This window comes from Lissotriton vulgaris, chromosome 12, assembly GCF_964263255.1.
Source record: "Lissotriton vulgaris chromosome 12, aLisVul1.2, whole genome shotgun sequence".
Classification (NCBI taxonomy): Eukaryota; Metazoa; Chordata; class Amphibia; order Caudata; family Salamandridae; genus Lissotriton; species Lissotriton vulgaris.
In genome coordinates, this window is record NC_141700.1 from 719246200 (window position 1) to 719269181 (window position 22982).

At 39.7% G+C, this 22982-nt stretch overlaps 1 protein-coding gene across 1 annotated transcript in view; it reads left to right on the top strand.

The window, feature by feature from the left end:
- LOC147678114 (hydroperoxide isomerase ALOXE3-like) overlaps positions 1 to 22982 on the top strand; it is a 156896-nt gene that overhangs the window by 104689 nt on the left and 29225 nt on the right. The window contains exons 6-10 of the mRNA XM_086945978.1: positions 2751 to 2923; positions 10484 to 10627; positions 12992 to 13195; positions 13441 to 13527; positions 15942 to 16111. Of these exons, the coding sequence (XP_086802104.1) occupies positions 2751 to 2923; positions 10484 to 10627; positions 12992 to 13195; positions 13441 to 13527; positions 15942 to 16111 (778 nt within the window). The remainder of the gene's footprint in view (positions 1 to 2750; positions 2924 to 10483; positions 10628 to 12991; positions 13196 to 13440; positions 13528 to 15941; positions 16112 to 22982) is intronic.

Consider the following 22982-nt stretch of genomic DNA (forward strand, 5'->3'; position numbering starts at 1 on the left):
ATGGGAACAGTCCAGCCCGAACTGCCAAGCCATGTCTTCCCTGGACCGGAAACAAGCTTCCGAGTACCGGTTTCTGGCATTCCAGCCGTCTTCAGCCAGGCTTGCTTGAATCCAGTGGCAAAGTGAGCAAGGGACTCACTTCTGAGCATACCCTGCCACACTTATCGCGGCCAAAAGCGGTACAAAAGGGTGTGGTGATGGACGGAGCATCTGAATCAATCAAACACTCACACCCAGTCAAAAGATCTGTGTTTAATCCATCACCGTTCTTTAGCCCACTCTGCCACCCCAGTTCAGACATGGCTATATGCAGATCAGTCTGACCCTGTGCCTCATGGGAACAGTCCAGCCCGAACTGCCAAGCCATGTCTTCCCTGGACAGGAAACAAGCTTCCGAGGATCGGTTTCTGGCATTCCAGCCGTCTTCAGCCCGGCTTGCTTGAATCCAGTGGCAAAGTGAGCAAGGGACTCACGTCTGAGCATACCCTGCCACACTTATGGCGGCCAAAAGCGGTACAAACGGGGGTGGTGATGGACTGATACAAAGCAATTCAGTTCTGTATGGTATTTGAGGGGGTAGCATGGCCACAAAAGCTGTTAAAACAGGTCTATGTGAAATCTCACCATATACCCAATACATTTTTCAAGCCACTCACCGAGGCAAGGGCCCTTGCCTTCAGGGCCTCCATATGGGTATGCTAATTCAGGGACCTCTCAAACCAGACCCCTAGATGCTTATGTTCATTAACTATTTCCAATTCTGTGTGGCCCAAATACCTACTAAACTTGACTACATTTTTAATGAAACACAACACCTTGGTTTTATCCATATTTACAGTTATTTTTTTTATAGCTACAGTATTCCCTTAACGCATTCAGTTTTCTATGCAGCCCGTCTCAGCCTGATCTATAGTTACAAGATCGTCTGCATACAAAAGGCATGATATATGTTTGCCATTCATTCTGGGACTAGCACCTCTAGCAACTACCAAGGCCGATGGCGGATTAGCTACAAATATGGAAAAGAGTAGTGGTGCCAAAGTGCATCCCTGTCTTAATCCATTATTACTTGCTATTTTCTGTGTCAACGTCCCCTCAGTATCCATAATGACCTCGGACCAATTATACCTATGTAACTTCTGGATTAAGACCAATTTTCCTTTGGGGTATTACATTTTATCAAGGTTTCCCATAAGCAGTTAATTTCTACCAGATTGAATGCAGGACGGAAATCTACGAAACAGCAGAACAAACGGCCTCTCTGCTCAACTGATTTCCATGCAATGGACCAGAGAGCAAAACAGTGATCAATTGTGGAGTGATAGTCCTGAAACACCCCGTGTTCTGAGGGCACAATTAGTTTCGAGCCAACCCATTTCCTCAATATTCTCAAAATAGTTTTTGTAAATACTTCTTCTACCACATTTAAAAGGTTAATCAACCTATAAGTTTCATGGGACCGCTATGTCTCATCTCTTATGGATGGGACTGATCATAGCGCCTCACCTGCTATCAGGGATCTGACCTGTGTCTGATATGACGGAGAACATCCAAAATATAAACTCTACCCACCACTCCGATGAAGTCTTTATTGTGATGCAGGGAGGTTATCAGGTCCAGTTGCTCGAGCCAAGGTTAGATTTGATATAATACATTTTATATTACCTACTGTGAAATGGGATCTGATGTCATCATCCACCCATTTTCCAGGTAATTATACTTCTTTTCGCTGACTCTACCCTCTTACCATATATTTCCTCCAAATACTCATCCCATGCAACTTCATTCACCTCACAATTCATTGATCACTGTGTTTTACCTGAACCTTCCTGTACTAATTTCAAAAACATTCTTGCATTTATTGTTTCTATTGCTTCCAGCAAGTTTCCCCAACATTTCTTTATATTTTCTGATTTCTAATAGGCGTTTTAAACACTTTCCTTATTTTTACAAGGTTATTATAACGTTCAATATCATATCACACCTTTCTTTAAGGCTTTTTTCACCTTTTATTTTCTTCACTCCTCAATGAACCAGTCCTTTTGTTTTCCACAGTGACTCTACTTCTTCTTATCCCTGATCTTTTTTCCTTTTATATCAAGCCTAAAACATTGAACCACTTGGCTGATATTCATACCACTCTAGATTCATTGCACCGCCATTTTCCAGTGTTAGGCTCTATTGGAAATTAGTTAATTTCACCATGTATTGATCTGTCATACAGTGCTAAGGCACTTTGGGTATTCCATTTGTAAGTTATCTCACAGACTCCTTTAACCTCAAATTAATTCTAACTTTAGCTGATCATGATCACTTCCTTCTTTTTGAATTACACAAAACCCCTTTATTTTATAAAAATTCCAGGCATCTAAGTCTGTTAGCACCAGTTCATGCTCTGGTTCCCCGCGTTAAGAAGACATTAATTTAGCTCTGTTAATTGTACCATGTCATTACTGCAAAATATTATATATATATATATATATATATATATATATATATATATATATATATATATATATATATATATATATATATATATATAATATTTTTCCACAGTTATAGACTCTTTGTTCCAATCCCAACAAAGGCAGAGAACACCCACTGGAAAGTAAAAAAGCTCAAAGTAGGGCAGCAGATTCTGAAGAAATAAGTGAGAAGAATCAACCCTCTTAATGATAACAGCACTCACAAATGGAACATATTTTCTAGACAGTGTAATCTTATTCACATTCCTGTGCTCTGTCACATAGAGTATGTGTCTCATCACTGGAAAGAAGATGCTTTCTTTGGGTACCAGTTCCTCAATGGCGTTGATCCAATGATGATAAAGAAGTGCAACAAAATCCCGGACAACTTCCCAGTGACGGACAGCATGTTGGCAAGCATCCTGGGGCCAACGACAAACCTTACAGCGGAGTTACAGGTATGTATAATACCTGCAAACTGATGTATGAATAAAATGCATTCAGCTGGAGGCTCCACCAGCTCTTTTGTTTCTAGGTCTGGCTTGATAGTGCAATTGTCTGCAAGAGCTATTGTCACTAGGTCTTAAACCTGCACAAAAAGTAGGGTTGATCTCTGCCCAGATGACTGTTTCTCTCTCTCCTCGTGTTTTTGGCTGTTTAGTGTAATGTATGGCGTGTTTGCATTGTGATCCATGACCTACTACTTCACATCTCACAGGTACATAAATGGATAGCAAATGACATTTTTTTCTCTCTGCAGAGAGCTGTTCAAGTATAGCACATACAGCAGTAGAGCACGGTTCCTTCACACACATAGCTCAATACAGCACAGGCAATAGCAGTACTGTAATACACACACAGGAAAACCGCAGCATATGCAGAAATTATTAAATATAATTTAGCTAGGAATACTTAAAATTCTTGTTACTTTCTGGACTCAGCATGTCAAAATGCAGACCTATTAACTTTGCCAATGCTTGTTTTAGATTATCATATGATAAATGTTAGTTACTGAACCACTCTTTCTCGGGGTGTTGCAGCCTATGTGAATCAATATTGAATTTCAGATCTCTAGTTCTGTATTGGTAAATTGAGTATGTTGCATACGTTTCACTTTAGACCTGACCAACACTTTGTAGCTCTTAATGTAAACTAGTATTTGTTTAGGGTGCAGATATCATTTGTTTAGTGTTTTGGCCAGGAGGGGTTGCAGGCCAGAACCATTCTGAGTGGTTTGAGAGGTCTAGGTGAGTGTTGTCCTCTTGTGGGTAAAGGAGGGTTATTCATGAGGTATGAAGATGTGCCCAGCTTAGGTTGCATTGGCTCACCATTCTTGAGTGGTTGAGGTGTTAAATCTGTATGTAGTTCTGGTGACTGAGAAATTATATAGGAGACTAGAGATGTGTGTGGGTAGGATGCCCTCTGCAAGGAGTTTGGCCTGATAAGTGAGGAATATAGTTGTTTTCCAACCATACATTTGTTGGGTTTGTTGATGCTGCTAATCATGATAAGATTGGAAAGAACTGTAACTAAAATAGAGCTAGCTGCCCATACCTGTCCTGGCCTTGAGCAGCAATTTGAGCTTAAATTGGCCAGGTTAATCTGTATAATCTTTCTAAAGTTGGATGTAAGTAGCTCACAATTTGGGAACAATGCTAAAATGCCCTGTTGGATAGCTCCAGGCTCAAAATTTAATCACAAAATTGTAAACGGAGTAGTGCAAAATCTGGGTGCCCGACAAACCAAACAGGTGTGTCACAAAGGGCTTCCTTTCCAGATTTAGGCTCCCACATTCAGTTGTCATGGAGTGGGTCTTTTGAACAGCACATCCTTTTATTGCCATATTTTACTAGAGTTCAAAGATGCCCACCACAGTCTAGGTAATGCTTGTTTTTATTTGCAATGTGACTCTCATGTGGATGGTTCCATGGTTTGGGAATTATATACCAAACATTCACGATTTTGGCTACCATCTTTGAAATATAGAACATTGCTTAAAATTATATTCAATATGAATGGCATGAATTCAGTATTTTAAGATATAAATGTTTTGAGTGACTAAATGTAAGGAACCATATAGATACCTCATGCCTATGTCCATAGACCTTAATTGGCCAGTTTTAAATTTTGTCCTAGTCTGACCACAAGTAATGCATGCTAGGTTTTTGTTCCTGACACAGGAGTCTGTTTTAGAACAATTAGATACTACTAGGTTGCCTGATGACACGCCTATGAGGAGGCAGCTATAGTATATATTACTTGACTTGTCTCAGCGGTACATATTAAAGCTCTTTAGTGACTGATACCAAGTTTCTGATGATGGCCGGTCCTTTTTCCCCATCAAAGCACTGAAGGTGAGATGCTCTGCATCCTCTTGTGTCTACTGCCTGTGACTTATCAAGTAGCCCTAGAGAGCGGCGGTCTAGGAGAGCAGCCTCCAGTCTGGCCCTGGATACTCTGCACTGGCTGCCGGTCAGGAAGAGAGTGCTTTATAAATGCCTCCTGATCTGCCATCGCATTGTATGGAATAGGGCTCCTTCTTACCTGCAAAACTTGGTGCATAAATATGAACCCTCGAGAGCTCTTCGCTCGGGAGGAACGGGCTTGCTGGTGGTCTCTCGAGTGAAGAAAGCAAGAATGGGGGGGCGCTCTTTTAGTGTGATTGCGGCACGGAGCTGGAACAATCTCCCTTTGGAGATGAGACTAGAAGGCGCTGAAGTCAAATTTAGAGCATTGTTAAAAACTCATTTGTAGGGTTCACGGAAGGGTGGGTAGTCTCTGTTATTGTTGGCTACTTTTTTCCTCACTAGCGCGGGGACACGCCGTGAAGGTGTTACCAGGAGCTTTATAAGCTGTTTTATTATTATATTATTATTATTATACGGCCTTTCAGTCCTGTAACATGCTTTTATTCAGCCTTCAAAATGACACTGTTTAACCATAGTCTTTTTCAAACCTTTTTTTGTATTCGTCCAGGGACATAACATGCTCTATGTCTCTGTGTCAGTCATCTGAACCATCTAGCTCTGTCAAGCCCCTGTGTAAGCGTGAGAGGTCAGGCTCCATTTCCCCATGTACACTCCAGACCTCATGGATGTATGTGGTATTTCTATAGTGCATGCCTAGCCAAAAGGCAGCAGAGCACTGTACATGATTAAAAGGCAATCTTGGATTCAACGAGTAATGGGGGAGGAAGTTCTGATGTGGACGGTTAATGCATTGTGATGTAGTGTTCTTCAAAGATGTGAGTGTTTGTCGTCTTCCTAAATTGGAACAGCAGTGGGGCAGTCCTCCTAAATGCAGTGATGATATTCCAAACCTTGGCGGCATAGATGAAAAATATTTGTATTCTTTTTTCTTTTTTCTACTGGGTCTGCAGTTCGATGGTGTCCTAACTGCAGGTGTGTCATGAACCACCATATATGGGGAGCTTATCTGCATGATACGCAGGGGTGCCGGTCATAATGGCTTTGTAAATGTGGTTGGTTTTGAAAATGGTGTGGACTGGCAAGTGGAGCTTTCATGATGGGGGTGGTGTTGTCCTATTTCTTCAGTGCCCTGGATCAGATGTACTGTGACATGTAGGATGCCTCTAAGGGGTGCATCAGTATCAAGAGGTCCTTGGACGTTCTAGTTTTTTTTGTATTTTCTTTCCTGTCTGCAGATGGGTTGTTTCTCAACAGCATCTTTAGAATACCAGGTGCTGAATACTTGGATGTAATTGGGGTGTGGATGTTCACATAGATTTCCAAAACAATGTTGCTGTTGTTTAGAACAGTTTTTACATCAGACATGGCATTGATGGGGGAAAAATGTGTTCAAGCATGTCTTTGGATAAAGTGCTCAAATAATCTGAAAGTTTTGTCATCTCTTTTGTGTTTGATCTTGAATTATAAGTAGTGCATTGAGCAGGAGGAAGAGAGGGGTGGCAAAGTGGCCGGTCCATTCCAAGGGCATGCGTGGTTTGCTTTGGATTGTTGGTGATGTTGAGAAGTTAAGGTTGAGAATATGGCCTTTTTAGTGTATTGGTTGTGTGACACACAGAACCACGTTGTGTCTTGATGAGGGTGTTTTTTAGCTTATATTTTCTGAGAGGTTGAGGTCGCTCAATAGGGTGGTGTGGGCGTGTCAGATGGACGAGATGGTGAGGCGATCAGCATACATCAATTTAGTCCTTGTTCTACCCAGTATTTTCATATACTGTAAGAATTATTTGTGTACACAAGTCTTGCCTTCAGTTAAATCAGGCATAACCTTGTGGTTATAATCTTCTTCCTTGGCTGAGATTTCTGGAAAGCCACTGTGATTAATTTGTGAATAGGCCACATACTTCACTCTCTCTCAGGACAATAGACATCCTGAGCTTTAGTACCTTGATATTTACCCTGCCTCCAGTTTGAAAGGCATCTGTCATGAGATTTTCCTGCTCAATGACCTGCTGTGATAAACGATAGGTTGCTTGCTTCTGGTTTCTCTCTCACAGCCTCTCTAAAGGGAGAGTATGGTATTTTGCCTCCTGCTTCTCTTTTGACTACTTGAGTTCACAAGGTAATTACGCCATGGGGTTCATCCATTTGCAAATGCAGAAATCGGAGGGCTGGGAGCAACTGGAAGGGGTGTGTTTATCTTTACCTTTTAATCCTAACTTAGTTGGAAGGGATACACATTTGGGAGGAGTTATGTGGTAGGAAGAGAGACTCTTTGCGAAGGCTCTCACCTGCTATCTTTCTAAGCTGTAGAACAAGGCCTTGTAGGTTGACATTTATATCTATTCACAGCAATTGTGTTATACATTTGAGAAAGGAAGTGGATTTTGCTAGGATGTAAATCATTTAGCAAATCACTAGTGGGTAGACTTTATACAACAGTGATCCCACCACTCTCACATCAAAGTGCTGCTGCAATTGAACAAGTACCTAAATGGTTATCTAGCATGACAAATTCACCTGTGGTACAATAATACACTTGAGGATTAATGGACATCGTATTTTATGTATATGGGTTGTACTTAAGCAAATCAATACCTCCCTCCTAATCTTGTACTGGTTGAGTAGACAAAAGAAATATAACCAAATGTCAAATTATTAGAAAGTTCTCTATTCAACTTTTATTTTACATCTTCTACAGTTCATGCATTTAAATTCCTCAAATTCTTCACTGTCCTTGTTAATATGACAATTTGGCGAATGAGACATCCAGTCCTATATCTTGAAAATGGCCCGCCTGTAGATAGTTCAGAAAATATCAAATCAACAGTTTGTGTAGTAGCGATAAGTGCTTCCAATATTTATTGGGGATTTCAGTTACTTTCCTCTTTAGACTTCCATATGTTTGATGAGTTTCCGTCTGTTCATTTTCTGTCACCTCAGGACTCAACAACATAGTGTGTGAACATTATGTCTACTACAGTAATGCATGCAGCAAGTGCCTCAGATGGCCTCAGGGGCCCACTGCCACAATTGTAAATCAGGTAGATCTGTTGTGTGCTCTCAATGGTGAACATAAGTGCTCTTTTAAAACAAGAAAATATGTGATGGAAGGTTGTGAACAGATTCTTGTATGTGTGTCAAAACCTACATCTCAGTAGTAAAAGCCATCTGTGTTCTAGACAAGAGTCTTGCGTCCTGCTATTTTATGTGTGCCTAACCTTCTAAGTGTCCCCCCATGTGTGAGATACTCTGAGGTAACAGGACACCTTGGGTAACATGTCAGGCTGTGAGATGTTTGCCCAGACCTGAGATTACATTTACTATTGGGACCAGGCTTGACACACATACAACTCTGTGAAGGTCTGTCAAATTTCAATCATGAATGCCTGAGGAAAGTGTGAGTCCTCTCAGTAGCCAATGTGCCACCCTGCACTCATTAGTAAATGCAAAAGGTCTCAAGTGGTGCTCTTGCCTGAAGATGTAAGTTTGTATTAAAGTAGGTAACCAAGTTACCAAACTCTCACTTGAAGTAAGTGGCCCTTATGGGCCATCCAGGTTATTTACAACCACCTGCTATGCCTTTCCAAGTAATGAAGAGTTGGTCAGACAGTAGAGAATACAAAAGGTTAGTTTATTAGCAATACTCTGCAAAGGAGTCCAAGCCTGACCCGCACCAAAAGATGTCTGCCGAGGGACTGGCCCCCAAACAGCCGGTAAAACAATATGATTCTTCCCAAGAGCCTCCAGCCACGCCCACAGTGGAAAGTTACCGGCCTGAGCTGAACATGAACAAAGAAGGCACAGAGGGATGAGCTACCACCTGCCAGATGGGTACATACTATCTACAATTCAAGGTTACTGTGCTGAGCCTCAGCGTCTCCTAACGAGGGAGCAAAGTTACGCACAAGGATAGGAATGCCAGGGCAGAATGACCTATTCATTAGTAAGTCAGAAATCAACCTTGAGCAGGGGAGGAAATATTAACTGATTACAGAGTTCTGATTAGGCAAGCAATACAAATAATGAGGCCTAGTTCAGGCACAGCGTAATGGGGAAATACAAAATGGAGTCCCACTTGCTAACTGAGGCTTGCGCTTTACAAGAATAACTCAGTGGGTTTCATAACGTGAATGCAAATGAAATGTCATTTAGCCGCACACTGCTAACCTACTAAGGCACGGAATAAGTATATAATAAGAATGGGGTTTTCAAACCTAAACAATCTGGAAAGTGAAAAAGAGCCAAGCAAAGACTTTCAGTAGAAACTCCAATAGGAAATCTGATTATAAAAGAGCTAAAATCAGAGACAACAATAGTAGCAAGTGGGGGAGAAACGCAATCTAAAAGAAGTGAATTAATGCATTACAATTGCTCCATTACTTGTCAATGTGTCCTTTATATCAGATTTAAACAGAAACTGACATCACAGAAAAAGACAACATCATCTTGAATTGAAAACTTCTCGCAATAATCTCTGGACAGACCACAGTCTTGGAAACGGTTTTGTTTACCCTCCCCCTGACGTTTCATTCCTGCTGTCAATTAGACACATGAATAACCCACAAACTTGAGATATTTCCTCTGATGCAGGGTGTTATATCCTACTTAAATGTATAACATGTACTCTAGCCCTGCTGTCTCTTGCTGCTCAGCCAGAGTGTGTCTTGGTATTAGAATGTTGGTGTGACTGTGATGCGTGGAATGCCTGGGTGACTGAGTGGGGTGAAAGTGGCAGTTAGAGATGGGCTGAGCAGCTAGGAGGCTGCTCCTGGTGGGGCGGGTACCACACTAAGCTGGCTGGAGTCATCACTGATGTAACTTGATCTGAAGCCTGAATAAACAAGTCTTGAATATACATCCTGGCTTCTAGTGTCTTTCTACATAGTACACAACACAGGGCTTTATAATCCAACCACTGCCCTTCACTTTTGATTCTCTATGAGCAGAACTTTGGGTGTCCACAACTGCTTAAATGCTGGTGCAGTCTAACCCAAGAGGATGTCCAGCCCTTTGCAGAGTCCTGAGACTCTGTCCTGTACTACCTGGCTGTACAATAAGAGCACCATCTTCTTCTGAACACATTCCACCCTATGGAAGCTCTTAGAATCCATGCTGCACCAAGTGAACTTCAGATCTTGTCTGAGACTGAAGGTAACTTTAGCAATTGTATCACTAAATAGGGGAAATGTAATGCCAGAGATGCAGATGAGAAAGCTGTGTGTTCTTTGCAGATTTATATGCAGTCCTCTTCTTAAATCAGGTTATTTTAGTGGAGTATGTTGCTGGAAAAGTCAGTAGGGATATTTTTACTTGATGTGTTTGTATACAGTGTCCATTTATAAAGCGCAACCAGTTAGAAAAAAATATGTACTTATTAAATACAGACACTATTGAATGTTTTTCAGTGATGCCTTATACTTTCATATTTAATCGTATCTTGACAAGAATGTTGTCATGAGTGTGAAAGTGAAGAATTATGATCTCTTCTGCCTCTGCACCACCACGCTACCTTGCAATTCTGTATGCGCTTGTTGATGGTATGGTTTTTTTCGATGCCAAGCTCACCTGTACTGTTCCCTTTGTTTGCAGAGAGGAAAGATCTTCATTGCAGATTTTAAGATATTGGATGGCATTCCTGCAAATATATTGAAAGGTCGTCAGCAGTACATGGCTGCTCCCTTGTGTCTTCTCTACCTCTCACCCCAGGATGAGATGATACCCCTAGCAATCCAGGTAACGTGTTGTCTTTGAGCCATCCGGCCTGTCTAAAACGTTGAAATTTCAAGACATTAGATAATTTATTCAGAATGTGAATAAATATAAGTGAACAGCATTCTGCGAGAATATGTCAGCTGTTACTTGAACGATATTGCCTAATAATGTTAATATTAGCAAAACACCTCTTTACTGTCACAAAGGTTTGCATTTATGACGACGGGGGATGTTTTGTACTATGGAGCTAGACTTTATCTGTTTTGAATTTTAACTATGCACAGTTCTATAAAAGCCTTTCCTCAGGAAAAAGACATGGATTTGAATGACTGATTGAATAAACAACGAAATGAAGACAACTCAGTAACCTCACTCTATATCAAACACTCTTCCAGGCACTTGCATTTTTAACCACTAATAGTTTGTTTGCATGTGCACAATGATCTGTGTAACCAACTATCACAGAATACTATTATGTAGTGTAAATATCTTTTTCTCAGAGCCCATTTCAGCACTCATACCTTTCTCACCTGTGCTCTGCCTCGTAGTATTGCCCAATATTTATGGCCGATGTACTTTCTTTGTACGCTGAACGTTGCTTTCCTGATGAGAGGCCAATTTCTTGTCCTCTTCTTCTTTCCCATTTTGTAGGTTGCCTTTGTCCTTTCTTTCCTCTAGACAAAAACTACTTGGGCTTCATATACACTTCTATACACCATTACCACAAATAGAAAACATGTTTCCAAAATGTAATCAGCGGTGACTGCCTTCAAGTAGAAAAATATATTTTGCTAGAGAACCCTCTTGCTTATATTGTACCTGCTACAGGCAAATGGTCACCCCCCGAAACTGGCAAATTAATCAATTCAGTTTCTGCAATATGCAGATGATATTGTGGTTTTAAGTCACACACTGATAGGGCTACAAAGGGTCATAAACAAACTAACAGAGTACTTCGACCTAGTAGGTTTGGAACTCAACAATAAAAAAACAAAGGTCGTGAGACTGGCGTGCCTGAGCAAAGGATCTTTTAGATGGTGTGCAAAGAACATTCAAATTGAGGAGAGAACCACATATAAATATTTGGGTATCAAACTATGCAGAAACATGTCCATGGTGGAACAAAAAACGAGATATCACAGCTAAAGCACAATCGTTGACCTTTGCCTATAAACTACTCCAAAAGAAAATTCAATGCCCCTCATACAGTCATCTTCTAAAGGTCATGGCAGCCCAACTGTTACCTACCTTGTCTTATGGGTTGGAAATATGGCACGGGAAAGAAACCAACATCCTAAATAAATGACAGTGTATATAAATCTGTATTTAATCTTTTTAAAGGATCGTCCCCAGCACAAATACGCCTGGAATTTGGATTACAAAATCAAGTCTACCATAGGCATGGCATATAGACTGGGTGATCATTGCTCAAAAGATTTAATTCCAACATGGAAAAGCAAACAGCAAGAAATGACATGCCGCCTTTGTGGGTACCACACAGAAAGTTTGTACCATCTAATGTGCACGTGCAAGACAGTAAAAAACGAAAGAAGATATTTATTGAAATCAATCCTAAACGTTTTAAGATTTCGCACCTGCAGGCAGGCGGTCACTAGCTGGTTGGGCGCGTCATCGAACATCCTCATATGCCGTGGAGTAAAATTCATGACTCTGGTAGAGACTTTACTCTTGAAATGTGAAACAGAATAAACTTGGGCGATCTTTTTAGGATTTGTGAATTTAAAAAAAAATATATATACAAATTTTATCTTGTTTTTATACCGAAGGTCATTTTAAACATGTATACTTTAAGGTTGTGACAAACAAAATAAAGTTAATTATTGAATTGAATTGTACTTGATTCAAAGGCCTTATCCTGTGAGTATGCTGACTTACTACTAATTTGAAAGAACAGGTCAATCAACTCATTGTCCAAAAAAACCTCATGAAATGGTTGCTATGAGATCGCAGCTAGACACTTCTTGATTGTTCTAATAGTTCTTGCTTGTCATCTTTATTGTACAAGTTTCCCATAGTGGACTCAGTCCATATGAGTGGATATTCCCTTAATTTTAGCAGCTCTTTCTCTGAGAACTCACACACTTCCAGTATCTGTACCCCACTTTGTGGTTGGGTTAACATTTTGTGTCTCACAATGGGTGTTGTCAGCTGCCACTTTCTCAGAGTGGGATATCTGAGAATTAAAGATTGTGCAATGTTAGAAAGTTTGCAATGTTCTTGGCATTCTGTTTCAGTAAACATCATGTAAACACTCTCTAAGTCTAATGTGTCATGTCTCACTTTTGAATTAACTTACAACAGCAGCGGCTTGGTCAGTATCCATGAAAGTCCAGTAACTGGCTCTTTGTGCATCTTCCTCTGCAGCTAAATCAGACTCCAGGTCCTGAGAATCCCATCTTCCTGCCAAGTGACAATGAGTGGGACTGGTTGCTTGCCAAGATGTGGGTGAGGAGCTCTGTTTTTTCCACCCACCAGGCTCTTTCCCACTTCCTGCGTACACACATCTTTGCAGAGGTGTTCTGCATTTCTACATTGAGGCAGCTCCCCATGTCTCATCCTCTGTATAAGGTAGGAAAGACAAAGCAGACAGTGCAAAGAAGCTATTAATTCCAAGCTCTATAAATGGACGCTCATTGGTCATGCTGCTCATGCATTGTTGGGTACAAAACATCAAGAATGATTGAGATTCTTGGAAACTGGAAATTAACAGAATACATAGTTATTGTTATAGAAGCGCTGAGGCAGTTAGAATATAAGATCTGTTTGAAGCAACCTCTGTACCTTTGCCTTTAATAACTCTCCGGTCTCTCTAGCTCCTGATCCCCCACCATCGATATACTTTGCAAATTAATGCTCTCGCCAGAGAAGTCCTTATTGGACCAGGAGGATACTTCGATAAGGTAAGATTGTAACTCATATCTGTAGACCACCTCTGTTGTTGGCATTCAAGAGAGGCCATGATAAAGATTGATAAAACATTAAACATAGCATAGGACATGTTCACCCTTCGGCCTCTTGGCGCTGAAATAACAGATGTCAATTGCTAATCAACTCAGTGGTACTCATGTTATTGACCTCTGAAGTATGAAATGCTAAGTGTAACAACCAGTATTCAAACCTATGACTATGAGGCCAAGCACAGATCCATGGAGTGGATGCATTGGTCCACTGAGCCACCAGACCCACTAGATGAGGTGGATGGAATTAAAGCTATGATCCCATGGTAGAGGAGCACAGAATTCAGAAACAAATAGAGCCTGCTTGAAATGCGGTTAGATTTTTCACTACCTTATAACATATTCTTACCTGACCTTGTTAAACATAAATTGCACAGTGCATCCACCTTGAGCCTTTCCACACAGGCTACTAATTATTGTCTTTTTACCAAAAGTTTGTTGAAATATTTTTATGTGAGTGACATCCTAAAATGGAATATTCCCAGTCCCCATCAGACATAAATAAAATCATAGATAAATGATACAGAATAAGGGATTCTTGTTATGGGTGTAGACAGGTGATTGTACTTGAAGAAAATAAGCTTAAAATATATCACCTGTCAGCAGGAGCAGCCAAAGCAGGTAACAGCGGTTGTGCAGTGGGGCCGTGTTGGGGGGATTCGACAGACAACCATGAGTGAAAATTAAATAAAGAAATATTTTTCCCTCGTCGTCATCTGTCAAAATACCCCCCCCCCCCCCGGCCCCACTGCCCTTACATGCATGGGACGCAGCTGCCTGTCAGTATTTCTATCTCTCCACTCACCTTGCCTCAACTAGTTGGGGAAGCCCATACAGTGGATTGAAATGTAATCATTGTACTGGGCATATCTACTTGAAGTGAAGTAGAACATTTCCATAAACTATTACTTATACAAGAATTGTTTCTGGGTGGGTTTCAGAGGCTGTATCTGAGTAGAGCTGCTAAACCTGAAGCAAGAAAAGACTTTCAGTAGTCATAACATGGAGGCTGGATGCTTGGCTATTTGGGATGTTTTGCCTATAGAGGTACACCACATAAATCTTTAAAATAATCTATTCCAGTCCATAGATACCTTGCACATTCTGGAAAAAATATATTTGTCCCCTGTCCCTTAGGTGGATGCCTTAACCTGGGCAGGAACCAGCTAGCTGTGGGATACTCCTGCCCACACACAACCCCTCATTGTGAAGATTAGAGCCAATCTTGTCCTTACTCTTAGATTGTCACTGGCAAGCTCTCTGTAGTCCGGCTCATGGCCTCTTAGAAAAGCCTTGATCATTCATAGTCTCGAGGCACTGGAGCTGTTTGCTGCTGCGTGGAGGTTTGATCATGCAAAATTCAGATCTTTAATTTTCTTCCGAAATACCCGGAGTGATAGTGCGGTCCTGGTGTGCATTGGGAGGTTTTTCCAAGCTTTGGCTGCCAGGTGCAAAAAGGAGCGTCCTCTGCTGTTGACTCAACAGATCCATGGGGTGTCTGCAAGGGAGTGGGAAGCTGATTGAAGGTGTCTGGTCAGTTGGTGGAGAGTCAGACGTTTGTTGATGTATGCTGGTCTTTCATTGTTCAGGGCCTTGTAGGCATTCGTCAAAATCTTGAACTGGCATCTCTACTGAATCGGAAGCCAGTGTAATTTCTTAAGAAGTGGTGTGATTTGGGTCTTTCTGAGCAGGTAGAGTATGAGTCTTGTCGCTGAGTTCTGTATTGCCTTGCGTTTCTTCAGGTGTGCAGTGATTCCTACATAGAGCGTGTTTCTGTAGTCCAGTCTGCTGGTAAAATACCATGTTGGTCACTTAAAATTATGGAACGCTGAAGGACAATATGTAATATTTATCTAGTGCTAACACTAAACTTCAGACACAAAATCCCATATACGCAGCGTAATGTAGAAAAGCTTCAACACAGTTATGTACGGCATCCACCATTGGCAGACAACACAGAAACACATTTGAAACCACTCCAAACACTAGTTACTAAAGAGCCTAGACACATCCTCAGACCATTGCTTCACAAGGAACACATTGGCAGAGCCACAGACACGCCCAAACGAGTTAAATAGCTACATGATCTGTAACCCAAACTCAGTCTATCTGTAAACAAAGGCAGCTGGATTTTCTGTCCTGTGAAATTTATTAACAATTGGGTATATCCTCCAGTAGCACCTCTGTTGTGTATTATACACCCAAAGCTACATGAATTAATCATTGGCACTCACCCTAGATACAGAGGAGAAGACAGTATCCAAAATGTATAAATTGATGACTTAGGTCTAGGACTAAAACAATCAGGAGCAGCCTAGAAAAGGGACCTAACCAGAAACTGACTTTTTTATTCCCAGAGCACGGCGATTGGTGTTGCAGGTCTTGCTGAGCTAACATCAAGAGACATGCAATCCCTGACCTACACTTCCATTTGCATCGCGGACAATCTCAAATCCCGTGAGGTTGAGTCCTTGCCCAACTTTTACTACAGAGATGATGGGTTGAAGATCTGGTCAGCCATCAAGAGGTGAGACATGATTTCTTTGTCCCTGGTAGTTTTTTTGTTTGTTTCCAGTGATAAGTAATATTCTTCTTTGAATTTTTACAGAATGCCACGATCCAAAGCATTGTACGTAAAATGTGAATAGCTCAATGTCCAGTTGCAAATGAAAAGAATATTTTTGATTGACAGATTGATACCAAAATACACAACCAAATAGCAAAAAGGAGGAAAAGTCATGTATTAAAAAAAAATCAACCTGTGTTAGCATGGAGGAACGTAGAAGAAACATTGATAACACCTACCACAGCTTGGGGCTGATGCTGACAACTGCCAAGATTTAGAGAGGGAACTCTTTGGCAGAGTTGACCCCTCACTCCATGTTATTATGATGTTTGATCCTCTGATGTTATTTTCAGTTCATTGACATTAGCTGTTCGTGCCCAGTTGACAGTGAATTAAAACTATTACACCCAAAATGCAATAGGTTGGCAAATAAAAAGTAAGGGTAGTAATGTAGTGTTCAAATATCTTGTAGAGGTTAACCTACAAAAATACAGATTAGGAGGCTTTCAAAAAGGCGTAATCGTTGATAAATCAAAGATCAAGGATGTCCCAGGGATGTTCTAAGGATTTGATAAGCAATGGAATTGAAGCCCACAAGAGGTAAGAAGTCATTGTAAAATTGACTGTAGGGAAACATATGAAGTGTAAATTCCCTACATAGAATGCAGTCAGCGGAGAATGACAGACCAAAAGGGGAAAGATAGTAGACAGGGCATCCTACATGCAGAATATAAATAGCTGAGGTATGGGAGTACCAATGCTTGAAATTGGGAGTTAGAGAAAATCAAGTCTGAGTAATAGTTTATGAAATGTTAATTTTGATTCAATTGCATTGAGGGGTGTGATCCACAGACGCAAAAGGGATGACCACAGAGGATTCAACTTGTTATCCAAATGTCTTTAGACAGACAGGCAGATAACTTGAGGCTGAGTAAGGGACTGAAAGGAAATGTAGAACAATGAGCGTCCACCATATAAAGGTGAAGCAGTACCCCAAACGAGAGAATGAACAAAGCAGGTTAAATATGGAGAAGTGAAACAGTGGGTAAGGTATTAAAGTATGGGCTTTTAGGACTCCTAGGATGATGAAACTCAAAATAGCAGGTGGGAGAGGAAAACCTAAGAATATGTGGTCTGCTGGTTTTAAATGACCACAGGGGAGGGTCTGTTCATTTCCCTGGTCACTCTCCTAGGGTGGGCACAGGTGCTATGAACATCTGGATTCAGGATTTAGGTAGAGGGAGACACTGTGGGATTATATGTAGTAGAGCGCTTGAGCACTGCTGCAAATGTGGGTAGGGTTGCCCATGGGAAGTTTATCCCTGTCGGTCATGGAGGGTCCAGGATCGTGCCAGGGTGAAATTTGGCACCCCAGGTCACATTCTTCAGAACACTACTGTACCTTTGGGAGACAGGACTGCATCTGCTGCTGTGAGGGGAAACCAAAGGACTTGATCTGTTCCCACTTGTACCCAGGGCAAAGAAGTGGAATCCAAGGGTCATTTGGCTGACCTCCTGTTAAGCTACAGGGACACAAAAGATGCAAGAAGCCCATCTCCCTGACTCCTGTTTCAACTGGACATTGCTGGTGGCTTCAGTTGAAGAGAGTCCTGACTTTCGAGTGCTGTTCTTTAGGCACTGGTACCCTTGGCTGGCATTGGTGTGGACGCCTCCTGTCTAACCAAAAAAGCTGGAGCTCAGAAATGTTTTCAGGACTTTTTTACTTGGTGAACTGACATAAGGCTGGAACCAACACGCCAGACCGATCTGCTGAAGGTGCAGTGCAGGTGGACCTGATTTCTCCATAGCTCCCACAAAGTTCTCCTCTCTACATTAGAATTGGTTGAGGGCCTTTTGACTCCATTCTCCGACTTCCCCAATGCAGCTGTCGATGAGGGTCTTTTAACACTGAAGATCTCAATGGCATGGAAACCCAAACTTCTCCCACTGTTGTTGACCACCGCATCGCCAACCCATTTTGATGCAACCTGGTGCTGTTGAGCCTTACTGCAGCTTCCGCATGCTGCCTTAGCACTAATGAACCCATTGATGTCCAGAGCTGATTCTAAGCGAAGAAGGTAACTGTTGACCAGGACATACCCAGTCTTTGTATTCACCCGGCAACTCTACCCCAATCTAGAATGACCCTACCTGTAGTTGGCACTTTGTGCTTTTTTGCACTATTTTTTTATCTGAAACTTTGGAAATTGATCCCTTTGCTTCTCTTCATTGAAAATTCATCTCTTTGCTTCTCCTCATTGCATTTTCATTGTTTTGGTGTTATTTTTTGTTCATTAAAAAATTCTTTATTTTTATAAATTGAAATGGTATTTCTATTGGGACCTAGGAAGAATAGTGATATTATTACTTGTCAGGGGACTACCATGCACCCCAACTAATGATCCACTATATCACAACTACAATGAAAGAGATGCTGGATACTGAACTCCACAAATGACTTTGCAGTAATGTATAGGCATCATTCTCTTATGCTTAGGTATCTTAATTGTCTGGCTATTTCTTTAATTGTGCGAATTTCAACTTTGAGCACAACAGCATTAATGCTGCAAATTCTACACTTACTCCCATGAGGTCTTCAATTTCCAGAACTGATGCTTAGTTTGTGTTATTTTATACTAGATGGAAAAAATGAGGGTGTTTTTGTTTTTCTTCCTTGGCTGGCAAGCTAGAGTGTTTTTATTAGTTTCACTTTAGAGCCCTTATCAGGTTCCTTTTCGATTTCTCTTTACTGCTAGAATTAAATTGAAATAGATTTTTGTTTTGTTATTAGAACACTGGAGTGTTGAGTGCTCCATTGAAGACAATGAAGTAGCTCATAGCTAATAATGGCTTCCGCTCCAGCATTCCAATGTTTTTCTGTTCCCTGTTTATTATTAGAACATTCCACCCATTAAGGGTAGTTTGCTCCAAGAGTCTTATAGCCCTTATGCAACAACCATTGGTAAAGGCTCTGTATTTCATAGTACCTCACCTGTATCTCAGGCTAACACTGGGGTTCAGGGCCATAATCACTGGTATAATCCTTGTCAAGTGACTATCAAACTATAAAATAGGTCTACTATAACACTAATAGAGTTGCTAGGAAACTCTAATAGTAAAGTAGTATTATACTTTAACACTACACATGAAATCAAACATACAAAGGAAGGAACATAAGGTTAAATCAGGTTAAGAGGATTCTCAAGAAGTCAATCTCTTAAAGCAACTATCTGAGCTCTCCAATCAAGATAATCTCAGTGGACAGAAGAAAACTCTTAACAAATATTTACCAGGTTCCTTGGGATGCTCTCACAGCCCTCATCTGATGGTGTTCGCACATGCGCCTGCAGAGGGTGGTGAGGCAGGACAGAGTGCAGTCGTACTGGATGTAAGGGTGGTTTACTGGTAAAAGAGAGGTGCATGTTCCCCATAGTTTTCACAACAAATTCTTGATGCGCTTTATCCCTTATTCTTAACCTGTATAACACTCCCAGAACACTTGCCTCTCACCCAAACAATGTCAAGTTCACCGTGCCAAATCAGTTGCTGGCCATGAAGAGAGGAAATGTGAGGTAGTCTTAATGAGGAAGTATAACAAGGGATGGCTACAAATGGTTAGCTGTGCCCAGGCACCAAGCTTCCAGGGCCCGGTGATCAAATGCGGCTCGGTTATACAATACATAGTGCCTCAAAACTGCTGCAGGTGGTGGGGGCCAAGGTGAACCTGAAATCTGGCTTAATTCTTAAATCTTTATTACTACAGGAATGTGGTTAGGGAGCGACACTTTATGGCCTGTAAGACACATATATGGATAATGTGTTATGGGAATTCAATGTTTCTGGGTCTCACAAAAAATTATCTGGCTAGTCCCCAAAGATTGCAAAAGGCTGTAGTAAGGCTTATCTTTAATCTGGGAAAAATATGATAACATCACCCCAGATGGACCATTTGCATTGGTTGCTAGTGGACAAACGTACACAGTTTAAGGTTGCCTGTCAGATGCATAGAAAAGATTTTGAGCTCTGTGCTATTGTTCATTTCTGGAAGATTAAAGAAATACTCACCTACTTGTTTATTGTAATTTTATATTTAGCCCAATTTTCTTGTTCTAAGTTTTGAATTATTCAAATGGAGAGGCAGATCACTTCTTATTCGAGGACCAGCACTCTGGATTTCACTAACTATTCATATCTGTGTTCAATAAAATGATTTTAAATTCAGTAAAATGTTAAAAACGTGACCCTTTACTACTTTAGCCTAATACTGGAGCTTTGCTGAACTGGGAGTAGTAGTTAATTAGTGCCAAAAGACTCTGTAAATGAGCATATATTAGTTCTATAAATAAACGTAAGTACCTAAAAATGTTTCTTGATTAGTAAAACTCTCCATAGCTTGCTATTGGGAGCCAGCTGTCATACGACCTCAAAAGATACCCATTTAGACAGATGTAAACCTTCATTGTAGTTAAAGGTAACCTGGAACAAAGACCTTGAGTTTGTACTTATTTTTGATACCTGACCGGCAAACACTAATATACATTCCAATTTGCTGTTCTGTTTTGCGTTGTGTCTGCTTTTGGAGGTGTGGCAGGACAAGGGAGTAGCCAGAAATCTAAAAATACTCCACCCTGTGAAAAAAATCCCGGTATTCAGGCGGAAAATTGAGTTGTAAATGTAGACTTACACAAATATTGAGTTGGAAATATCGTGACACAGAAACCTCGACAGCAAGAATATCGTGGTCAAGAATATCGAATTTAAGGTAAAAGATAACATTTTCAAAAATATAGAAGTCATTAATATGATTTTCAAAAATATAGTTGCTTAAAATATTGATCTTTTTATTAGTGTTATGTATTTTAGTTTATATTTTAAATGTATGTGATGTATTTTTTTTGTTTATGTTTTTTAATATATGTATTACAATTTTTAGTGGGTATCACTTTAATTTTAATACAATTTTGTGTTTTTTAGTTCCGTAGCAGGTTGTGGTTCATAGGGGAATAGGGTGGGAAGTATCTTAATTATAATAAATAAATTATTATTTTGCATGTATTCAAATGTATTTAATTGAGATTGTATAGTGTTAATTGTGGAAAAAAGTTATTGGTAATTAATCATTAATTATTAATTGGTTGGTAAATAATATTAATTGATTAATTGGTAATTAATTATGGTAATTGTGTAATTTGTTTTAAGGTGCAGGTTGTGAGGTTTATAGGGGTAAATGGTGGGAAGTAATTTATTTTTAATGAATTAGCACTTTGTTGTTCATTAATATTAATTAATTGAATATTAAAAATGGGAATTGTGTTAATAATTTTAGGTGCTTGTTTTGGGGTTTATAGGGGTAAAGGGTGGAAAATAATTTATGTTTTATTAATTCATTATTACTTGTTAATTTATATTTATTAACCAATAGAAAATTAATTATGGAAATTGTGTAATAATTTTAGGTGTTGGTTGTGCCATTTACAGGGCTTAAGTTTAGGAAGTAATTTATGTTTAATGAATCAATAATTAGTTGATCACTAATAATAATTATTTGATATTTATTAGGGTAATTTCTTATTTTTTGTGTGTGGGTTTTACTTTTATAGGGTTAAAGGATGGGGAGTAAATTAATTTTGCTTAGTTTATAATTAGTTTGTAAATACTATCAGTTTTTTATTGAAAATAAGTTTTAGCTGTGCAGTTAATTTCTTACAGTTTAATTTTAGCTGTGAGTTGTGGGGATTATAGGGCTAAAATGTGGAACGTTAGTTTGAATTTGTTATTTAATTAATATTATATGTTAATTATGGAAGTACATTTTTTTAAATGTTAATGTGGGTTGTGCATTGTGTGGTGTTATAGGGTAGGAAAAAAATGAAAATGTATGTAATAATTAATGTTTATTTTTCTACATAATTTCTAATTAAAAATAATTATTTGTTTGAAAATTATGTTTTATTTTATTTTATTTAATATATTTGTGAATATTTGTAGGTATTTATCATATGTATTTAACATTATGATATGTTTTCTTTTTTTAATTTTTAATATTAAAGATATTTGCATTTTAATTTTTAACATAGGTATTTATTTATTTAGTTAGTTTTTTAAAATATTTTTATTGTCATTAATATTTTGTTTGTTGTTAATTTTCAACTGACAGGAGTGATAATAGTAATTGTTACACCTACGCAATTCAACACTTCCCTTACTCTTGCACTGATTGGAGTGGGAATAGTAAATTTCATCCCATCACTATCCAACACTTTCCCTACTGTTGCCCTCATTGGAGTGGGAATAGTAATGTGTACCCCTTTGCTATCTAGCACTTTCCTTACTGTTGCACTGACTGGAGTGGGAATAGTACATTTTAGCCTCTGCTATCCAACACTTTCCCTACTGTTGCACTCGCTGGAGTGGGAATAATTATTTTTACCCCTCTGCTATTCAACACTTTCCCTACTGCTGCACTCATTGGAGTGGGAATAGTAATTTTTACCCCTCCGTTATCCAACACTTTCCCTACTGCTGTACTCATTGGAGTGGGAATAGTAATATTTTTTTCTCAATATTTTTGTACTTACCTTTCTAGGTATAGGGAGTCAATATTTTGTCAGTGAACCCAAAATTTGTCAAAAAACAAGGGGGACCCACTAAATGGCTTGGGACCATGGGTATCAGTTATTTTCTGGAAACATAAGTCCTAAGCCTAGAACATTATTTCAAAGAAATGTAATATAGACCACAAATGGAAACTATATACTCTTTTCTTCTACCCAGCCGGGCAAAGAATTTATTATGAAAATATAACAAGTATTCAAATTGTAAGGTACAATTT